The sequence below is a fragment of the Callithrix jacchus genome, chromosome 9 (genome assembly GCF_049354715.1).
Source record: "Callithrix jacchus isolate 240 chromosome 9, calJac240_pri, whole genome shotgun sequence".
Lineage (NCBI taxonomy): Eukaryota > Metazoa > Chordata > Mammalia > Primates > Cebidae > Callithrix > Callithrix jacchus.
This window is the reverse complement of record NC_133510.1, coordinates 108,124,728-108,146,794: the sequence shown is the minus strand read 5'-3', so window position 1 is coordinate 108,146,794 and position 22,067 is coordinate 108,124,728. Positions and strand designations below refer to the sequence as shown.

The following is a 22,067-nucleotide window of genomic DNA, read 5'->3' as shown; positions in this document are numbered from 1 at the left end:
GTTCTCTTCATCTGTAAAATGGAGCTGATGACTGCACCTACTTTATGAAGTCAGAAAGATTGAATGCAGTCATCCCTACCAGACAGTGAGGGCTCAGATGTCAGCTGTTGCCATTTTGGGAAATTAGGGCAGGAAACCCAGTGCCTTTGTACATAGTTGCTACGCAGTAAATACTGAGCCAAGTAAATGTATTTGATATCCCCCAGCAGAGGGTCTCTGGAGAGGAACTGCCAGCTGTTACCAGGCTGGAACACCTCTAGGATCTGTGAACTTGACAATCACAAGCTAAATATCCCCTGTAGTTCTGCAGGTGTAGAAAACCCAGCAGCTTCTAACGTTATCTGCCAGGAACTAGATTTTCCTTTTGTAAGCAGCCCACAAAACAAGAATGACCTCCAGCTGGAGCAAAACCCAATCTGTTGAGAACCTCCTGGGACTGTAGTGTGGGTACTGTGGGCCAAGGCAACCCTGACTACATTCAGAGCAGCTCAGCCCCATGTCTCAGAGAAATTATCGTCCAGGTGTTTAGTTCTTACTGGTGACAGACTCATTCTACTTCCAGATCCTGGTTTAGCAGTCGACATGTGGCTGCAGTGGGGAACTCAGCCCTGGGACTGCTGTCTCCCTTGGAAGCAGAGCCCATGATGTCCCGGATCATTCCAGCTAAATTGTACCCTTCTGCTGCACTTCCCACTTAAATAGGCAGTTTTGCTTTAACAGTATAAAGAAACACATTATTTCTAAAATGCCACCAGTTCCCATAACGAGGTAGCAAGACTTGGAGGTACTTTCTGGTACTAACAGGCTTTTAAAAACGCAACTCACAGCAAAACAGGGCTGGTCACCACTACCTGGGAGAGGCTTTACTTCTTCACCCAAGGCGGGAATCTCATGTGTCAGCCCAGGGGAGCCGTGGCTGGAGGTTTGATCCAGGACCTGGACAACTGCTCAGTGATGGCTGTGGATTGTGAAGACCGGCGCTACTGCTTCCAGATCACCACGCCCAATGGAAAATCGTATGTCTCACACATTTTATTTGGGAGGAGAACAAGTGTAGTGATTTCACCCTTGCCAAGGGCTTCCTAGCTCATTCCTATGTGCCAGCCCTCCATGGGAGAGGCCCCAATCTAGGTATTGTTGACCTTTCAGGAGGATGACTTTATGGTCTCTTTAAACAAGCCCACATGACCCATATGGGATCCAGCCTGCCTTATCCCATATCGTGATAAGTGAGGGTTTGTCTGTGGCTTTGGAGAAGAGATGACCTACATGTATGAGACAGCAACAGAAGTAGTGCTTGCTAGCATAGATTCTCAGAGAGAGAGAAGGCTGTGGCTATTCCTAACCTGTTGTAAAGAAGCATTTGTGTTTGAATTGTGGCGGGGAGGGCAACTGTATTATGGTAAGGACGACTGCCCTGAGAAGGCCATTTTTCCAGCAGAAGCAGGAGATGTGAGCAGTGCACTCCACTGCAGCAGTATCAGCTGCCATGCCATTCCCACATGCGCTGTGTACCCAAGGGGCCCCAAAGAGGTGATACTTAACAATCCGCAGCCTCGTGGTCATTCACAGTAGATCCCATCCCAGTAGGAACCACTCTCCGAGCAGTGGTTTTCAGACTGTGCTCTAGGGAGGTCAGAGTCCCATGGAGGGGCTTCAGGGCTTGCCTGCCTGGGGAGAGGAGTGGCCCTACCCTTCATCAGAGATGCTCTTCTCACACTGCTTTCTATTAAGATTTGATCTGAACAGCAGGGGTTGGGGTGGGGACAGCATTGGGATGGTGTGAATGTCTCTCCTCCCGGCTTGGCAGAGCAGCTTTAGACCTCATCCCTCCTGCTTCGGTGATGGGAAATGACTTGGGAATGGAGATTCCTAGATGCTCGTCATGGTCCTTTGCAGTTCCCTCCTTTGGGCCTCACTTTCCTCAGATGTAAAATAGGGATAAGATCTGTTACCCCATCTGCCATAGATGGGAAGAACAAGGGAACGAGTCTCTTTAAAGCCTCCACATAGGTAGGGCAGCATAACAGTTACCTTATTCCTGGGCCTCCATACGCACTTTTCAGTTCCGGGAAAGGAGTGAATGGGCTACCAAGCCCTTCTGTGGGCATGGCTGGAGGAGTGGCTGGGTGTGGAGTCTTGGTCATCTTGGATCATTAGAGGAGGTCAGCAGAGGGATCTCCATGTAGAATCACAGATGGGCTAGAAGATCTGAGTCCCACCTTCTCATTTCATAGACGAAAATGCTGAGGCCCAGGGAAAGGGCAGTGTTTGTCGAAGATCACATAGTGAATCAGGGCAGAGTCAGACCTATAACCCCATTTCCTTTTTTCTTTTCTTTTTTTTTTTGAGACAGGGTGTTGCTCTGTCACCCAGGCTGGAGTGCAGTGGCACAGTCACCGCTCACTGCAGCCTCAACCTCCCAGGCTCAGTTGATCCTCCCACTTCAGCCTCCCTAGTAGCTAGGACTACAGGCACACCACACCACTCCCAGCTAATTTTTGTATTTTTTTGCAGAGATGGGGTTTTGCCACATTGCCCAGGCTGGTCTCGAACTCCTAGGCTCACGCCATCCTCTTGCCTCGCTCTTCCAAAGCACTGGGACTGCAGACGGGAGCCACTGCACCTGGCCCTGGAACCTCATTTTCTTTCCTTTTTATCATGCTGCCTTTGTGGCCTTTTTCTTCCCACACACCAGCTAAGTTCAGTTTACATAGAATAATCGCTAGTCACTGAGATGGGGAAGCACTTAATTACTTAGATGCTTTTGTTTCAGGGGAATAATCCTCCAGGCTGAAAGCAGAAAGGAAAATGAAGAGGTAAAGCTTTTGTTTGTTGAACCTCTTTCCTAGTGTAGTGGGTGACTTTGGGATTCAGCGTTCTTTTCTAATGTCCTCTGCAGTGGATATGTGCAATAAACAACATCTCCAGACAGATCTACCTGACCGACAACCCGGAGGTAATAAACAGCCGCCTGCATCTCAGCCCTTTTCTCAACCTGGAAGGTAAGCGTCCATGTCCTGGGACTGAGCGTGTCTTCCTGTGGATTTTTAGGCAGTCGCGATCAAGTTGAATCAGACCGCTCTTCAAGCAGTGACTCCCATTACAAGTTTTGGAAAAAAACAAGAAAGCTCATGCCCCAGGTAACTAAAGGACAAAGGAAAACTAGCTTTTGTGGAGCCAAATTATGGATTAGGAATATGAAATGAGTTGTTATTTAATCCACACAAACCAAGGCATATTGTTCCGCCTGTTTAACCGAAGCAGTAATGATGGCTGGGAGAGGTTAAATGATCTGCCCGTGTTCACACCATGTGTGAGTGGCAGAGCCAGCATTCCTGTTCCTCCCACTGGGCCATGCCGCTGCCGTCCAAGGAAACAGGACTCGCGCGGAGGTCCCGCTAGTCGAGTTCTCCCCACATTTTCTATCAGCATCAACAAAGTACCGAAACCAGAGCAAATTTTTTTTTTTTTAAATAAGGAAGAAAAAAAATCACCTTTTATGTATCCATGTTATACCGCCCAGGCCTTATCTACACATATATTTCACATGTTGTTTTTTACTATTTCTACATTTTTCAGAATTGTTTCTTTGAGTAACTACGCCCTGTTCCGCCATTTATTAACCATTGAATATTTAGGTTACCTCCCCTGTGTTTACTGATATCATTGACAGCAAACATTTTCATGCATACAGCTTTCCTCGTTTTGAATAATGCTTTAGGATTTATTCCAGGAATCCTACCTTTTGTCTTAATGGGAGTTTCCATCCAGTTAAATAGTAGAGGGCTATATTTTCATACTAATGGAAGCCAGGCATTAAAGGGTAAATTAAAAGTATGACTATATTTGGTGTTCGTCTTTTAGTGGCATGGTAGAAAGAACCCCATTACATTTTTATATTTAATGACCCCAGAAAGAAGTCATTAGAAAACTCAGTGGCGGGTCTGGCGCGGTGGCTCACGGCTGTAATCCCAGCACTTTGGGAGGCCGAGGCGGGTGGAACACGAGGTCAAGATATCAAGACCATCCTGGTCAACATGGTGAAACCCTGTCTCTACTAAAAGTGCAAAAAATTAGCTGGGCATAGTGGCGCATGCCTGTGATCCCAGCTGCTCAGGAGGCTGAGGCAGGAGAATTGCCTGAACCCAGGAGGCGGAGACTGCGGTGAGCCGAGATCACGCCATTGCACTCCAGCCTGGGTAACGAGAGCGAAACTCCGTCTCAAAAAAAAAAAAAAGAAAACTCAGTGGCTAAGTAACTTCGCAGGATCTGTGCAGTGTGGAGCCAGTGTTCACACGCCAGGCACGGGGTACCTGAGAAGGAATGGAAGAAGGTAAGGACAGAAAACAGGTTTGAGTCTGACTGGAAAGGCCTGGGTGCCCTGCTTAGGGAGTTACAGGCAGTGGAGCAGAATGGACAGTTTTGGAAAATGGGCACCAGTCAGAACCAGGGTGAGGAGACTGTTCTGCAGCACCTGTAGGGTAAATTGGATACGGGTTGTGGGAGGAAGAGGGGAGTACAAGATCCGGCGGGATACTGATGTAGAAGTAGCTGTGAAGCAGAGCATGAGAATTTGAAAAGGTGAGAAAGAGGCAACAAGTCCGGGAAACACTTCAGCACCGTAACATAAGGATTTAACAGTTTATACAAGTCGCATGCTTTATTAAATGAACTCTAGGAAAGCACTCTGTGAAAGGAAGTGGAACTGAAAATCCAGTCAGTGAAGGTTAATCCTATAGCTTTCTCCTGGGTAAATATATCTGTCTTCTCTTTGTAAAGTTACAGAAATGTCTGATGTGCACAGTGGAGGGAACACTAGACCTGCAGTTGAGAGACATGGGTTCTAACGCTAGCTCTGCCTTGTATTATATGAGGCTGCATGTCCCTAAGTAAGTCAGGAAATGCTCTGGGCCTCTGTCTTCTCAGCCTGTAACATACAAGGAACTAGCTGACCTCCTGGATCCTACATCTCTTGATATGCCATATTTCAAGGGTGTTAACATACAGTTAGGAGGATTAGGAATTAGAAGGTATGATAGGTTTCCTAAAAAGACAATTTGCAGCCAATATTTAAGTTTTCAGTAACTGATTTTTTTCTCCCCTATTCTAGAATAAGCAAATCACATTCTTAGACCAAAAAGACCCCACAGAAGGGACACAGAAGACTCTCTGGGAAAAATAAATGACACTAGCCAGCCAGCTGAATTAGCCCAGAGATTGGATGGGTGACAGATGTGGCTGCCAGATGGCCCCAGAGCTGTGGGGGGAGGGATAGTATCTCTCTCAGGGTCAGCCTACTAAGAATAAAGCAATGTTTTGATGACAGTGGGGGAAAGAATCAGAGAAATTGTGTTTTTGGGAACAAACTGCCATTTACTTCTAAGCAAGTATCATGTGTGGCCTTCCCTCATTCTGCAGTTACTATATATCTACTGTTCATTCATTAATCCAGCTACTCAACAAATAAATTTGAGTTGCCCAGGCCTGGCCTAGGTAAGGAAACAGAGATTACTGGGGAGAAAAGGCAGAAGGTAAGCACGTACTGAATTAAAACAGGCGAAGAAGCTCTGTGACGTTAAGGAGACAAGGTGCTGTCACGGAGGCTAAAAAAGAGACCTGTGCAGGGCCTGGCTGTGAAGATAATATTCAAACTGCAAAGTAAAAGATAAGACGTGGCCACTCTTGCAAAGACCCAGGGGGATTCTTGGTAGCAATTGTGGAGGTAACAGGACAGAGAAGAGCTTAGCTTAGTGTGTCTGAGGAACTGAAAGGAGGCAGTGTAACAGGACAGTGTAGGCAGAGGGAGATCATGGGGCAGGATGAGTAGGGGTGGGAGGGAGGCAGGGGCCGATCATAAAGAGGCATGGGGGGAGCTGTGGAAGGGCTCTCCGAAGGAGACAGATACCCACTTTCCATTATTCAAAGTAGCTCTGGCTGCTCTGGAGAACACAAAACAGAGCAAATCAGTAGCCAGTGAGGAGGCATCCCAGCAGCCCAAGAGAAGATTATGGTGGTTTAGACCAGGATCATGGCAGAGATGAAAAGCAGATGGATTTGGACTTACTCTGGAGGTAAAACCTATGGACTTCTGATGGATAAGCATAGAAGGAAAGGACAGATCAAAGGATGACTCCAGTCAGGGCTGAACACCTGGGCAAATGGCAAATGGTGTTTTTTAAAGAGAGGAAGAGTTCAGTTTTGGACATGTTAAGCATGAGAGGCCTGTGAAATATAATGAGTTGTCAAACAGTCAACTGATGATACAGGTCTGGAGTGCAAAGAAAACGCCTGGGCTGGGTGTATGAATTAGGGACTCATTAGCACTGAACAGCAGTGGATGAGGTCCTCTAGGGAGAGGGAGGGGAAAGCAGAGCCTACAACAGAATGCTCAAGAATTCGAGCATTTAGGGTATTGAGAAGGAATATCAAGAAAGGTAGGAAACTCTAAAATGTGGCACCAGCAGAAGCCAAGAGAGGAGTTCAAGGAGAGATCAGCTATGTTAGATGCTTTAAGAAGTCAATTATGATGACTGCAAAGTGTCCATTAGAGCTGGTGACATGGAGCTCACAGGTGAAACTGAACACCATGTCACTCCTATGTTCAGTCTACGGTAGCTCTCTGTACTGCTGAGTCAAGCTCAGAATCTCCCTGACTGTATAAGGGCCCCACCCTATCTTGATTGTGTTATCTTCCCTTTGACTCTCTGGGGAGCCAAAATCTTGGACTCATTTTCTGCCCTTTAAGCTTTTACTCATACCTTTCTCCAGCACTTACCATTTATTATATTATAACCCTCTCTTAAAGACAGGGTCAAACAGCAGATGTGACTCTCCCATTTGGGGTTACTGAAGCAGTGTGAAGTCCTTGGGATGCACTCTACTGGCAGTAAGGAGACCCCTGTTTTTAATCTGGCTCACCCACCAGGTAACTGAGTGCCTTCAAAACTGCTCAGTTTTTCCAGAGGCCTCAGTTTCCTTTTCTGTTAACAATGGAGGTTAATAATGGAGGTCAAACCAAGTGGTCTCCAAGGGCTTGCCTTGCAGTGACCATCTACAAGCCTATGTACTATGTTTCAATCCACATTCCAGTCAGGATAATAATTTGTCAACTGGCTGTTGTAGTTTGATATACTACATTCAGTTATTGACATGTTTGAGAAATAGGAAAATACTGACATATCAAATGAACAAAAAGATCACTGAGAGCTTTTTATGGTCCAGGCAATGGAAGAAATCAAACTACTTGGATATTCTTTGCCGGTCAAAGGAGTTTACAGCCTGGCTGGGGAGAAAATACTTTTAAAATGTTGAAAAGTTAAGTTACAGTATTCTGAGACTGGAAGAGAAGAAAATTTGGTGCCTGGTTAATCTCTCCACAGAGAGCACAGTGCTTGATGGGCCACGATGTCAGCAGTGAGTGTGGACACAGTACAAGTTCAGTAGGCACACAGGGCTGCAAGACTGGGCCTGTGACTAACTGAGAAGAATCACAGGAGTTCAGAGGAGGGAGCGGGGTGCAGGCTGGCCTAGTGGATGAGGAAGAATTTGAGCTGGGGTGGGAGAGTTGGATGAGCAGCAGAATTGGGATGAAGATGAAAATGAGGAAAAGCATATGATACATGTAGTACAGCTCTCGTGGAGGGGCATTAAAGGAGTAGAGAGGGAGGCTTTTGGGAAATTACAGCCAGATTGTGATGAAATGCCAAGCCAGAACCTTTGGTTCATTCAGCTAACATTTTTGAGTGCCTACTTTGTGCCAGGAATACATACAACATACCTATAGCATAGGCCTTCCAAAACCTGCCTAATAGAGAGAAGGATACCAACATAAAATTAGTAGCACAGTGCAAGATGCCGTGCAGCAGAGAGAGCTGCTGGAAATGGGGCAATCTGAAGAATTTTAGCCAAGGATATGAAGGAAGTTTGAAGATTTATTTGTATAATGGATTAAGAGATTGACTTAAATCTTTTTGCCTTGTATTTTCATTTATAAAAGTCACCTTAGTCTTCAACAAGTATTCACTTGATTATAAAAGCGTCAGGTTAAGGGAACTGATTTTTTTCCCCTTCAGCCAGAACCTGAAAAATTCAGAGATGGAAAACGAAAATGACAAGATTGTTCCCAAAGCAACAGCCAGTATACCTGAAGCAGAGGAGCTGATCGCACCTGGAACGCCAATTCAATTTGATATTGTGCTTCCTGCTACAGAATTCCTTGATCAGAACAGAGGGAGCAGGTATGGGCTAGGAGAGGTTATCTCTGGGAGAATTTAAGGTCTCTTTTGTCCCATCCACCACCAAAGTCTTGCTTGGTATTCTGACTTCCAGTTCAAGTGTTAAGTGCCCTCCTAGCTGCAGCTGTCATGTTTGTTCAACTCTGGCTCTTCCCCTAGGCGTACCAACCCTTTTGGTGAGACTGAGGATGAATCATTTCCAGAAGCAGAAGGTAAGTGTCTAGTTTGGTGTGCTTATTCTTTCCCCTGCACAAAATGATAAGAGCCATTGAAATAAGATGGGAAATCATGTTTTAGAGAGCTACGATTTGGAATATGAATTGAAGATTTGTCTAAAAGTTTAGTAAGATATCTGCAATGGAGGCAGGTCTTGGATAAAACTGAGGAGTAGCTGAAAGACCATCCACAGCTATTTCACCGTTAGCTATAGCCTTTCTATAGCATGGCCTTTTTGTAGCATAAAAATATTGTGAAATCTGAATGCGGTATCACATTCGAATGCAGTCTTGGTGAACTGGAAATACACTGTTTCATTTTAGAAAACCCAAAGCGCAAATAACTAGTTCTTGAATTTGAAGATAACATAAATAAATGATATTTAGGTCTTTCAAATTCAAACTTTTGGTTTTTTACATTCTTATAATGTACTCAAGAACATATTCCATGCCTGGATGCTCTGGCTCACCTGTAATCCCAGCACTTTTGGAGACTGAGGCAGGTGGATCACCTGAGCCCAGGAGTTCAAGACCAGCATGGGTAACACAGTGAGACCACACCTATACAAAAAAATAGCCAAGTGTGGTGACGGGTGCCTGTAATCCCAGCTACTCAGGAGACTGAGACATGAGAATCACTTGAACCCGGGAGGCAGAGGTTGCAGTGAGCTGAAAACACATCATTGTACTCCAGCCTGGGCAACAGAGTGAGACCCTGTCTCAAGAAAGAAAAGAAAAACTTTCTTTGATCTTCTAGTTAAGGTGGCTTGGAGTCAGTTTTGTCAAGTTCAGCACCACTGTCAGCAGCCAGTGCTGACTTCCAAACATCACTGCCTTTCAGTGATGAAGTGATGAAATGCATGAGACCCAACATCACATCTTATATCCTGCAAATAAATTTTCTGTTATAAGAGGACTTTGTCAGTGAGCCACAGTAATGAATTTTCTATTGTCTAGTGAGCACTCTTTTCAGAGAAAAGGTACAGTGTAGTCCCCTAGAGTCTCAGCGTTAGAAGGATGTTCATCTGGTACCACCATCATCTCACTTTGTAGATGAAGAAGAGCCTTTCTAGTCTAATGAAGTAGTTCCAAACTGACAAAATGTAGACAATAGAAAATGTGGAGCTTTGGCAATACTGGGCTTATAAAAATGGTATTGAGAAATTTGGGTAGAAAGTCCTCCAGAGAAAGCAGGCAGAACCAGCACATCTGACACCTGTGTGCAGATCAACAGCAGCAGGAAGTAAGTGAGATCCTGAGGAGAAAATGCTGTCTTGCAGATTCTCTTTTGCAGCAGATGTTTATAGTTCGGTTTTTGGGATCAATGGCGGTTAAAACAGACAGCACTACTGAAGTGATTTATGAAGCGATGAGACAAGTATTGGCTGCTCGGGCTATTCATAACATCTTCCGCATGACAGAATCCCATCTGATGGTCACCAGTCAATCTTTGAGGTACATTAAGTTTTATTTTCAGACTTTCTTATGGCTCCAGCTAATTCCCCTTTTAAGGCTGATTCATCCATCTGAAATGTTAGTGTTGTAATATTTGTTTGATTGGATTAAATGAAGAGTCTACTCTTGCTTTCGCACCCACCACTTTCTACATAAGATAGCCTGGAAAGTGCTCCTTTAGAGACAGGAATTGATATCTCCAAAAATTTGGTGGTGAATGAATACTGTTGTTCACAAAGATGCCATCACACTAGTTATTCTCTGTATCTCAGAGCTTGAAAGCAAAAGGCTTCTGGTTTTTGTTTTTTCATTTCTGAGAGTACTATTTATAAAAGTAACAGAAAAAGCTTAAAAATCTGTCTAAATAACTAGGCCATTATAGAGAGAGCAAGCCATATTAACTACATGATTCAGGATATGGGTTTCAGATAGGATTGAAGTCCTGGTTATGAACACGGGCAATACTGTAGCCACAGGTAGCATCTGCAGCATAACTAGCCTTAATTGAAATGCATTTTCAGGGTTAAATACATACCAGATTTCTAAGATTTAGAATATAAAACATCTCACTTAATTAAAAAATTAACTTTAAAAATTAATTTTTTAAGTTAGTCACATGTCTGGTAATATTTTGGATATACTGGATTAAGTAAAATTAATTTCACCTTTTACTTTTCCCTTAATTTGGCTACTGGAAAAACTTCAATTACGTATAAGGCATCCATTACATTTCTAAGGGACAGCACTGCTTTCGAGCCAGAATATCAGTTTATTCCTGGCTTTGGCATTTCTTAGTTGTGTGACCTTAAGCAAGTGTTTTAGCTTCTGTACCTCAGTTTCTTCAGCTACAAAATGAAAATAACTATTCATATCCTGTACTGTCATGAGAAATAAATGTGTTAATATATGCAAAACATTTACAACTGACTGGCACATGAAAAGTGTTCAATGGATGTTAGCGTCAAAAAAGGAACTAGGACTATGGCAGAAATCAGGATATAGCTTCTTCCATTCATTAAGCCCATCCTTTTTATTTGTTATGAACCCTATCTGGGAATTCAGTTCTTATTAATAAAACCTTATGTTTATTTAAAGCTTTTCCTTCAGTATGTCCTGGACCTTTTACAGAAATGGGTTCATGATTCCTATAATCCTAACAGTCATGGAATATCACCAAAAAGATCAAAGGAAAATATATGTAAAAGTACTGTGAAAGACCACAGCGCATCAAAGTGAAAAGACAAGCTGAAGAATGGGAAAAGTATTCGCAAATCCTATCTAATATGGATCCAGTACTCGAACCATACAAAGAACTCATAAAATTCAACAGAAAGACAACCCAGTTAAAAAAATCGACCAAGAACTTGAAAAAGACATTTCTCCAGAGATGATATACAAATGGCCAATAAGCACATGAACAGTTGCTATGTGTCATTAGGGAAATGCAAAGCAAATCCAAAATGAGATATGCCACTTCACACCAAGATGACGCTACACACACACACACACATACACACACACACACACATTAATGGAAAATAAGCTTCTAGCAAGGATGTGAAGAAACTGGAACCCACTGCTGGTGGGAATATAAAATGGTTCAGCTGCTGTGAAAAAATAGTTTGGCAGGCTCCTGGGTAGTTACCTAAAAGAATTAAAAACAGGTGTTCAAACCAAAACTTATACACAGATGTTCATAGCAGTCCTTTTCATGATATCCAAAAGGTGGAAATAATACAAATGCTCATCAGCATATGAATGGATCAAAAATATGTGATAGAGTTGAGCATTCCAAATCTGGAAATCTCAAACACTCCAAAATCTGAAACCTTTTGAGTGCCAACAGGATGCTCATTAGAACATTTTGGATTTTGAGATGCTCATACTGGTAAACATGCAAATATTCTAAAATCTGGAGGAAAAAAAAGCTGACATCCAAAACAGTTTTAGACACAGGATACTCAATCTGTATATCCATATGATGGATTATTATTTGGCCTTAAAAAGGAACAGAGGACTGATACGTGCTACAACATGGATGAATGATGAAAACACTGTGCTAAGTGAAAGAAGCCAGACACAAAAGGCAACATACTGTAGGATTCTGTTTATATGAAATATCCGGAACAGGCAAATCCAGAGAGACAGAAGACAGACTAGAGGAGATTGCCAGAGGATGGGAAGAGGAATGAGTAACTGCTTAATGGGGATGGAGTTTCCTCTGGGATGATGAAAATGTCCTGGGACTAGATAGCAGTAATGGCTGCACAAAGTTATGAAGACACTAAACATCATTTATGGTAAATCTGACGCTACGCATATGTCACCACGGTAAACATACCCCTGCAATGGAGTAGGTTCTGATACCATATAGAGGTCACACAGAAAATCAGAAGATTTAAAAAGAGAAATTAATTCCCAGGGAAGATGGCCTAATAGGAACAGCTCTGGTCTGCAGCTCCCAGCTAGAGCAAAGCAGAAGGTCAGTGATTTCTGTGTTTCCAACTGAGGTACCTGGCTCATCTCCTTGGGACTGATTAAACAGTGAGTGCACCCCACAGAGGGTGTGCAGAAACAGGATGGGGTATTGCCTCACCCAAGAAGCACAAGGGGTTGGAGAACTCCCTCCCCTAGCCAAGGGAAGCTATGAGTGAGGGATGGTGCTATCCAGCACAGATACTACGCTTTACCCACTGTCTTCGCAACCTGCAGACCAAGAGATTCCCTTGGGTGCCTACACCACCAGGGCCCTGAGTTTCAAACACAAAACTGGGTGGTTGTTTGGGCAGAAACCCAGCTATCTATAGGAGTTTCTTTTCTACCCCAGTGATGCCTGGAATGCCAGCAAGATAGAACTGTTCACTTCCCTGGAAAGGGGGCTAAAGCCAGGGAGCCAGCTGGTCTGGCTCAGTGGATCCCACCCCCACAGAGCCCAACAAGCTAAGATCCACTGGCTTGAAATTCTCGCTGCCAGCACAGCAGTCTGAAGTTGAACTGGGATGCTCAAGCTTAGTGGGTTGAAGGGCGTCTGCCAATACTGAAGCTTAAATAGGCAGTTTTCCCCTCACAGCATAGACAAAGCCACCTGGGGACTGGACTGAGTCTACCACAATGCCGCAAAGCTGCTGTAACCAGACTGCCTCCCTAGATTCCTCATCTCTGGGCAGGACATCTCTGAAAGGCAGCAGCCCCAGTCAGGGGCCTATAGATAAAACTCCCATCTCCCTGGGACAGACAGAGCACCTAGGGGAAGGGGCAGAGTTTCAGCAGACTTAAATGATATCCCTGCCTGTTCTGAAGGGAGCAGCAGATCTCCCAGCACAGTACTCAAGCTCTGCTAAAGTATGTAAGTGGAATCCGCCTCAAGTGGGTCCCTAACCCCTGTGCCTCCTGACTGGGTGACACCTCCCAGCAGGGGTCGACAGACACCCCATATAGAAGAGCTCCAGCTGGCATCAGGTGGGTGCCCCTCTGGGATTCAGCTACCAGAGGAAGGAGCAGGCAGCAATCTTTGCTGTTCTGAAGCTTCCACTGGTGATACCCAGGCAAACGGTCTGGAGTGGACCTCCAGCAAACTCCAGCAGACCTGCAGAACAGGGGCTTGACTGAAGAAAAACTAACAAACAGAAAGCAGTGACATCACATCAACCAAAAGGACCCTCACACAAAACCCCATCCAAAGGTCATTAGCATCAAAGATCTAAGGTAGCCAAATCCACAAAGATGCGGAAAAACCAGCACAGAAATGCTTAAAATTTCAAAAAACAGAATGCCTCTTCTCCTCCAAATGATCACAACTCCTCTCCAGCAAAGGCACAAAACTGGATGGAGAATGAGGCTGACAAATTGACAGAAGTAGGCTTCAGGAGATGGGTGGTAATAAACTTCTCTGAACTAAAGGAGCATGTTCTAATCCAATTCAAGGAAGCTAAGAATTTTGAAAAAAAGAGGAATCGCTAACTAGAATAACCAGTCTAGAGAAGAATATAAATGACCTAATGGAGCTGAAAAACACAGCATGAGAACTCCATGAAGCATACACAAGTATCAATAGCCAAATCCGCCAAACAGAAGAAAGGATATCAGAGATTGAAGATCAACTTAATGAAATAAAGCGGAAAGACAAGATTAGAGAAAAAAGAATAAAAAGGAACGAACAAAACCTCCAAGAAATATGGGACTATGTGAAAAGACCAAACCTATGTTTGATTGGTATACCTGAAAGTAATGGGGAGAATGGAAACAAATTGGAAAGCACTCTTCAGGATATTATCCAGGAGAACTTCCGCAGCCTAGCAAGACAGGCCAGCATTCAAATTCAGGAAATACAGAGAGTACCGCAAAGATACTTCCCGAGAAAAGCAAACCCAAAACACATAATCATCAGATTCACAAGGGTTGAAATGAAGGAAAAAAGTTTAAGGGCACCCAGAAAGAAAGGTCAGGTTTACCTACAAAGGGAAGCCCATCAAACTAACAGTGGCTCTCTGAAGAAACCCTACAAGCCAGAAGAGAGTGGGGGCCAACATTCTTAAAGAAAATAATTTTCAACCCAGAATTTCATATCCAGCCAAACTAAGCTTCATAAATGAAGGAGAAATTAAATCCTTTATGGACAAGCAAATGCTGAGGAATTCTGTCACCACCAGGGCTGCCTTACAAGAGCTCCTGAAAGAAGCACTAAATATGGAAAGAAAAAACCAGTACCAGCCACTGAAAAAACATACTAAAATGTAAAGACCATCAATACTATGAAGAAATTGCATCAACTAATAGGCAAAATAACTAGCTAGCATCATAATGACAGGATCAAATTCAGACATAACTATATTAACCTTAAATGTAAACAGGCTAAATGCCCCAATTAAAAGACACAGACTGACAAACTGGATAAAGAGTCAGGACCCATTAGTGTGCTGTATTTGGAAGACCCATCTTGCAGGCAAAAACACACATAGTCTCAAAGTAAAGGAAAAGAGGAAGATTTACCAGGCAAATGGAAAGCCAAAAAAAAAAAAAAAAAGCAAGGGTTGCAATCCTAGGCTCTGATAAAAAAGACTTTAAACCAACAAAGACCAAAAAAAGACAAAGAAGGGCATTATATAATGGTGAAGGGATCAATGCAACAAGAAGAACTAACTATCCTAAATATATATGCACCCAACATAGGAGGATCCAGATTCATAAAGCAAGTTCTTAGAGACCTACAAAGAGACTCAGACTCTCATACAATAAGAGAGAGAGACTTTAACACCCCACTGTCAATATTAGACATATCAACGAGACAAAATTAACAAGGGTATTGAGGACTTGAATTCAGCTCTGTACCAAGTGGACCTAATAGAACATCTACAGAACTCTCCACCCAAATCAACAGAATATACATTCTTCTCAGCACCACACAGCACATATTGTAAAACTGACCACATAATTGGAAGTAAGATACTCCTCAGCAAATGCAAACAACAGTGCAATCAAATTAGGATTAAGAAACTCACTCAAAACCACACAACTTCATGGAAACTGAACAACCTGCTCCTGAATGACTTCTGGATAAATAACGAAATTAAGGCAGAAATAATTAAGTTCTTTGAAACCAATGAGACAGCATACCAGAATCTCTGGGACACAGCTAAAGCAGTGTTTAGAGGGAAATTTATAACACTAAATGCCCACAGGAGAAAGCAGCAAAGATATAAAATTGACAACCTAACATCACAATTAAAAGAGCTGGAGGGCTGGGTGCGGTGACTCACACCTGTAATGCTACCACTTTGGGGGGCCAAGGTGGGTGGATCACCTGAGGTCAGGAATTCAAGATCAGCCTGGTCAACATGATGAAACCTCGTCTCTATTAAAAATACAACAAATTAGCTGGGCTTTTGGTGTTGGGTGCCTGTAATCCCAGCGACTCAGGAGGCTGAAGCAGGAGAATCGCTTGAACCGAAGAGGCGGGGATTGCAGTGAGCTGAGATCGCACCATTGCACTCCAACCTGGGCAACAAGAGTGAAACTCTGTCTCAAAAAAATAAAGAACTAGAGAAGCAAGAGCAAACAAGTTCAAAAGCTAGCAGAAGACAAGAAATAACTAAGATCAGAGCAGAACTGAAGGAGATAGAGACACGAAAAACCCTCCAAAAAAAATTAATGAATCCAGGAGCTGGTTTTTTGAAAAGATTAACAAACTAGATCACTAGCCAGACTAATAAAGAAGAGAGAAGAATCAAATAGATACAATAAAAAATGATAAAGGGGATATCATCGCTGATCCCACCGAAATACAAACTACCATCAGAGAATACTAGAAACACCTCTACACAAATAAACTAGAAAATCTAGAAGGAATGGATAAATTCCTGGACAAACACACCCTCCCAAGATTAAACTAGGAAGAAGTCAAATTCCTGAATAGACCAATAACAAGTTCTGAAATTGAGGCGGTAATTAATAGCCTATCCACGAAAAACACCCCAGGACCAAATGGATTCACAGCCAGAGGTACAAAGAAGAGCTGGTATCATTCCTTCTAAAACTATTCCAAACAATAGAAAAAGAGGGACACCTCCCTAACTCATTTTATGAGGCCAGCATCATCCTGATAACAAAACCTGACAGACAGCAAAAAAAGAAAATTTCAAGCCAATATCCGTAATGATTATCAATGTGAAAAGCTCAATAAAATATTGGCAAACCAAATCCAGCAGCACATTAAAAAGCTTATCCATCACGATCAAATTGGCTTCATACCTGTGATGCAAGGCGGGGTCAACATATACAAATCAATAAACGTAATCCACCACATAAACAGAATCAATGACAAAAACCACGATTATCTCAACAGATGCAGAAAAGGCCTTTGATAAAATTCAACACCCCTTCATGCTAAAAACACTCAATAAGCTAGGTATTGATGGAACATATCTCAAAATAATAAGAGCTATTTATGACAATCACACAGCCAGTATCATACTGAATGGGCAAAAGCTGGAAGCATTCCCATTGAAAACTGGCAGAAGACAAGGATACCCTCTCTTACCACTCCTATCCAACACAGTATTGGAATTTTTGGCCAGGACAAACAGGCAAGAGAAAGAAATAACAGGTATTCAAATAGGAAGAGAGGAAGTCAAATTATCTCTGTTTGCAGATGACGTGATTTTATATTTAAGAAAACCCTATTGTCTCAGCACAAAAACTCCTTAAGCTGGGAAGCAACTTCAGTAAAGTCTCAGGATACAAAATCAGTGTGCACAAATTACAAGCATTCCTTTACACTAATAATAGCCAAATCATGAGTGAACTCCCATTCATAACCGCTACAAAGAGAGTAAAATACCTAGGGATACAACTTAAAGGGATGTGAAGGACCTCTTCAAAGCTAACTACAAACCCCTGCTCAAGCAAATAAGAGGATACAAATGGAGAAATATTCCATGCTCATGGATAGAAAGAATCAATATTGTGAAAATGGCCATACTGCCCAAAGTAATTTATAGATTCAGTGCTATCCCCATCAAGCTACCATTGACTTTCTTCACAGAATTAGAAAAAACTACTTTAAATTTCATATAAAACCCAAAAAGAGCCTGTATAGCCAAGGACAATCCTAAGCAAATAGAACAAAGCTGGAGGCATCATGCTTGACATCAAACTATACTACAAGGCTACAGTAACCAAAACAGCATGATACTGGTACCAAAACAGATCTATAGAACAGTGGAACAGAACAGAGGCCTCAGAAATATCACCACACATCTACAACCATCTGATCTTTGACAGACTTGACAAAAACAAGCAATGGTGAAAGGACTCCCTATTTAATAGCTGGTGTTAGGAAAACTGGCCAGCCATATGCAGAAAACTGAAACTGGACCCCTTCCTTACACCTTATATTAAAATTAACTCAAGATGGATTAAAGACCTAAAAAAACCAAAGAGCTTCTGCATAGCAAAAGAAACTGTCATCAGAGTGAACAGTGAACCTACAGAATGGGAGAAAATTTTTGCAATCTATCCATCTGACAAAGGGCTAATATCCAGAATATATAAGGAACTTAAATTTACAAGAAAATAACAACCCCATCAAAAAGTGGACAAAGGATATGAATAGACACTTTTCAAAAGAAGACATTTATGCAGCCAACAAACATAGGAAAAAAAGCTCATCATCACTGGTCATTAGAGAAATGTAAATCAAAACCACAATGAGATACCATCTCATGCCAGTTAGAATGGTGATCATTAAAAAGTCAGGAAACAACAGCTGCTAGAGAGGATGTGGAGAAATAGGACTGCTTTTACACTGTTGGTGGGAGTGTAAATTAGCTCAGTCGTTGTGGAAGACAGTGTGGCGATTCCTCAAGGATCTAGAACTAGAAATAACCCTTTGGCCCAGCAATCCCATTACTGGGTATATACTCAAAGGATTAGAAATCATTCTACTATAAAGACAAATCCATATGTTGTTTATTGCAGCACTATTCACAATAGCAAAGACTTGAACCAACCCAAATGCCCATCATTGAGAGAGTGGATAAAGAAAATGTGGCACATATAGGCCATGGAATATACTATGCAGCCAACAAAAAAGAATGAATTCATGTCCTTTGCAGGAATAGGGATGAAGCTGGAAACCATCATGAAGCAAACTGACACAGGAACAGAAAACCAAACACCACAGGCTCTCACTCATAAATAGGAGTTGAACAATGAAAACATACGGGCACAGGGAGGGGAGCATCACACACCATGGGTGGGAGGCACTAGGAGGGATAGCATTAAGAGAAATACCTAACGTAGATAACAGGTTGATGGGTGCAGAAACCACCACAGCACGTGTATACCTATGTAACAAACCTGCACGTTCTGCACGTGTATCCCAGAACTTAAAGCATAACAATAAAAGAGAAATCTAGGTTACCTGATTTAAACAGTAAGCTTCTGAAAGTGACCCACAAAATAATGCATATGTTAAGTTTTCACTTATAAAGGAATTTTACAAAATACCTCTGAAAGTTTTTCCAACTTGAGGGAAACTTTATGATCTATATTCAAAAAATTATCAAATTTATACCCATTAATAGGGACATAAAGTAACATTTCTTAAGCTTTGTCACTTACACATTTCTCATTAACTGTCATAACCACCTCTTGGAAGTGGGGGTTCTTACCACAGTTTTACAGATGAACCAGTTGTGAGAAGTCCAGGTGACTTGTACAAGATCAGGTGAGGAGCCAGGGTAGAACTCACCTCGAGTTTGTTGATTGTAAATCTTATGCTTTAATACAAACTATTAAAATGCAAACGTATTTCAAACTGTAGCCTTCTGGGGAGGGGACGGTACAGTTGAGATGTAATTCACATATCATACAATTTAAATGTGCAGCTCAATGGTTTCTAGTATATTCAGAGTTGCGCAGCCATCACCACGATCAATTTTAGAATTTTCATCACCTCAGAAAGAATGCTCATTATCCCCTTGCAACCCACCCAGCCCTAGGCAACCACTAACCACTAAAATTCCCATTGCTATAGATTTGCCTGTTCTGGACATTTAATGTATAAATGGAGTTATAACCTTTTTCCACAAACAATATATTTTTTGCTCTCACCTATAAAATGTATAGTAATAATTTAATATTTATTAATTTAAATACCATGTTAATTATTCCAACACAAGTACAATACAGTAGAAATTTATGTCTACATATCTAAAATAGCAATAAATTCTCAGTTTTTTAGGATTTATCAACTGAATTATTAGATGCTTAAAATACTGTTAAATATATTCTGAAGGCTGCACATGGGGGCTGACACCTATAATCCCAGCACTTTGGGAGGCTGAAGCAGGAACATCACCTGTGTTCAGAAGTTCGAGACAAGCCTGGTCAACATGGGGAAACCCCATCTCTGCTAAAAGTACAAAATTAGCCAGGTGTGGTGGTGCACACCTGTAATCCCAGCTACTCGGGAGGCCTGAGGCAGGAGAATCGCTTGAACCCGGGAAGCGGAGGTTGCAATGAGCCAAGATCGTGCCACTGCACTCTGGCCTGTGTGACAGAGCAAGACTGTCTCAAAATAAATAGTAAAAAATGAAAAAATATATTCTGGGATACCGGGATACCTTCTTAAACATTATTCCTCGTATACCCAAACTATGATAAGAGTTTTGTCAGAATCCCTTCACTATTCTCTCACTCCTACCCCATCTTTTTAAGAATGTAAATTTGGACTAAGTTGATCTAGCACTTCAGCGACATTAAAGTAGCCAATGGATGTTTGTTGAGAGGGAGGCTGTACATAATATAATCCGTATTATATAGCAGATCTATTCAGAGTTACAATGCCTTTTTGGGTAAGTCCCAGAATCCTATGAACTTAAATCTTCTACTTACTATGTAATCTTTCATTATAGATACCCCGAGCTTTGGCTATACAGGTTCCATAAAGGCAGAAAGGAGGACATGTCGTCACACAGAGCTGTCTCGCCTCACCCTCAATCAGGCTTTATCTCCCTCTCTTATTTGGGGGAATTTGTGTTATTTTATTCTGGACTTCTACAAACGCTTCTAGGAATACTAATCCAACATTTGTGATATAAAGTATCTTTTAAAATTTCAGGTTGATAGATCCTCAGACTCAAGTATCAAGGGCCAATGTAAGTACCTCATTCAGATTCATGTTAGTGATTATTCCTTAATTCACCTTTGTATCTACCTTAAACACAGCCTAGGCACTTAATAAAGATCTTCTACTAGTAGAATACTTTTTCTCACGACTTTTCTGTAGAGTAACTTTGTCAGTTTTTAATTCTAATAGTTGTATGATCTGTTGCCTTTCTTTTTTCCAGTTTGAACTTACCAGTGTCACACAGTTTGCTGCTCATCAAGAAAATAAGAGACTGGTTGGTTTTGTCATCCGCGTTCCTGAATCCACCGGAGAAGAATCTCTGAGTACATACATTTTCGAAAGCAACTCAGAAGGCGAAAAGGTCTTTTTCATGTGAAGATTTTGTAATATCCCAAACAAGTCCATTTTATTTATTATTTATTTATTTATTTAGGCCAGCAACTTAACGTTCTTGGAAGTCCATTTTTTTAAGTCTTCTGGCATTACAGCCTTGGCTCTTTGCTTGATTATTCTGCATGTCTCCATCCAGGAGTTCAGATAATACCGCCTAAGAAGGCCCCACTGAAAGAATACTAACTCGATTGAAATTTCTCTGTGGAAAATACCTACCAAACAGAATAGGGTGAATGAGGAAGAACTGTAATGGCAAGACATATTATTTAGTCGGGATATAAGGAAATGTTGAAAGCAGTTCCCCTCAAATTTGTACTTCAAAAAAAAATTAAGGCAAAAGCTACAATAGAGAATAATTTAGTCCCAGGGTGCAAACCAAGGAAGGAGATACCAGAAAAGTACACATAAGCTGTTTGTTTAGTACAAAAAACTTGGACTATTCTGTGACTTAGAATTTGAGGTCAGGAGATTGAGACCATCCTGACCAATATGGTGAAACCCTGTCTCTACTAAAAATACAAAAATTAGCTGGCCTTGGTGGCATGTGCCTGTAATCCTAGCTACTCAGGAGGCTGAGGCAGGGGAATCACTTGAACCAGGGAGTCGGAGGTTGCAGTGAGCCGAGATCGCACCACTGCATTCCAGCCTGGAGACAGAGCAAGACTCCGTCTCAAAAAAAATTGTCAAATACTTATTTCAGTAAGTTATCTGTTTGCCACTGTGTATATGAACATGTAGTGGCCAAATACATTTAAGAGAGGAAAAAAAAAATTCCCATTAAGAATTTTAAACACTGGAATTACCTAAGTTTCACTTACCTGGAATATTTTTTATATGGCATAAATTGGCAAGAGGTCAGGACAGTTGGACGATAATGCCCGGGCCCTATGTGATGGGCTTCCTGCAGCCAGGTCCTTTGTTTCCCATGTGAGAACAGTGAGTACAGTGACCTCACTGTACTCCCAAATCACATTTGTTCTAAAATTTTATCCTTTTCTACCTTTGCCAATCACCACTTTTCTCTTTTGCAGATATGTTATGCTATTAATTTGGGAAAAGAAATTATTGAGGTTCAGAAGGTAAGATGCATTCTGGTGCTGGTTTAGTAGCTATTTAAAATGCATCTGTGTATACATA

At 41.9% G+C, this 22,067-nt stretch overlaps 1 protein-coding gene across 4 annotated transcripts in view; it reads left to right on the top strand.

The window, feature by feature from the left end:
• Positions 1–22,067, top strand: part of APPL2 (adaptor protein, phosphotyrosine interacting with PH domain and leucine zipper 2) — a 64,157-nt gene that overhangs the window by 39,459 nt on the left and 2,631 nt on the right. For all 4 annotated transcript variants that reach the window (XM_009004527.4, XM_002752935.6, XM_035257459.3 and 1 more), the window contains 10 exons: positions 828–1,016; positions 2,777–2,819; positions 2,903–2,959; positions 3,055–3,143; positions 8,076–8,240; positions 8,397–8,449; positions 9,733–9,907; positions 20,529–20,565; positions 20,758–20,898; positions 21,962–22,009. In XM_009004527.4, coding sequence (XP_009002775.1) covers positions 828–1,016; positions 2,777–2,819; positions 2,903–2,959; positions 3,055–3,143; positions 8,076–8,240; positions 8,397–8,449; positions 9,733–9,907; positions 20,529–20,565; positions 20,758–20,898; positions 21,962–22,009 — 997 coding nt within the window. The remainder of the gene's footprint in view (positions 1–827; positions 1,017–2,776; positions 2,820–2,902; positions 2,960–3,054; positions 3,144–8,075; positions 8,241–8,396; positions 8,450–9,732; positions 9,908–20,528; positions 20,566–20,757; positions 20,899–21,961; positions 22,010–22,067) is intronic.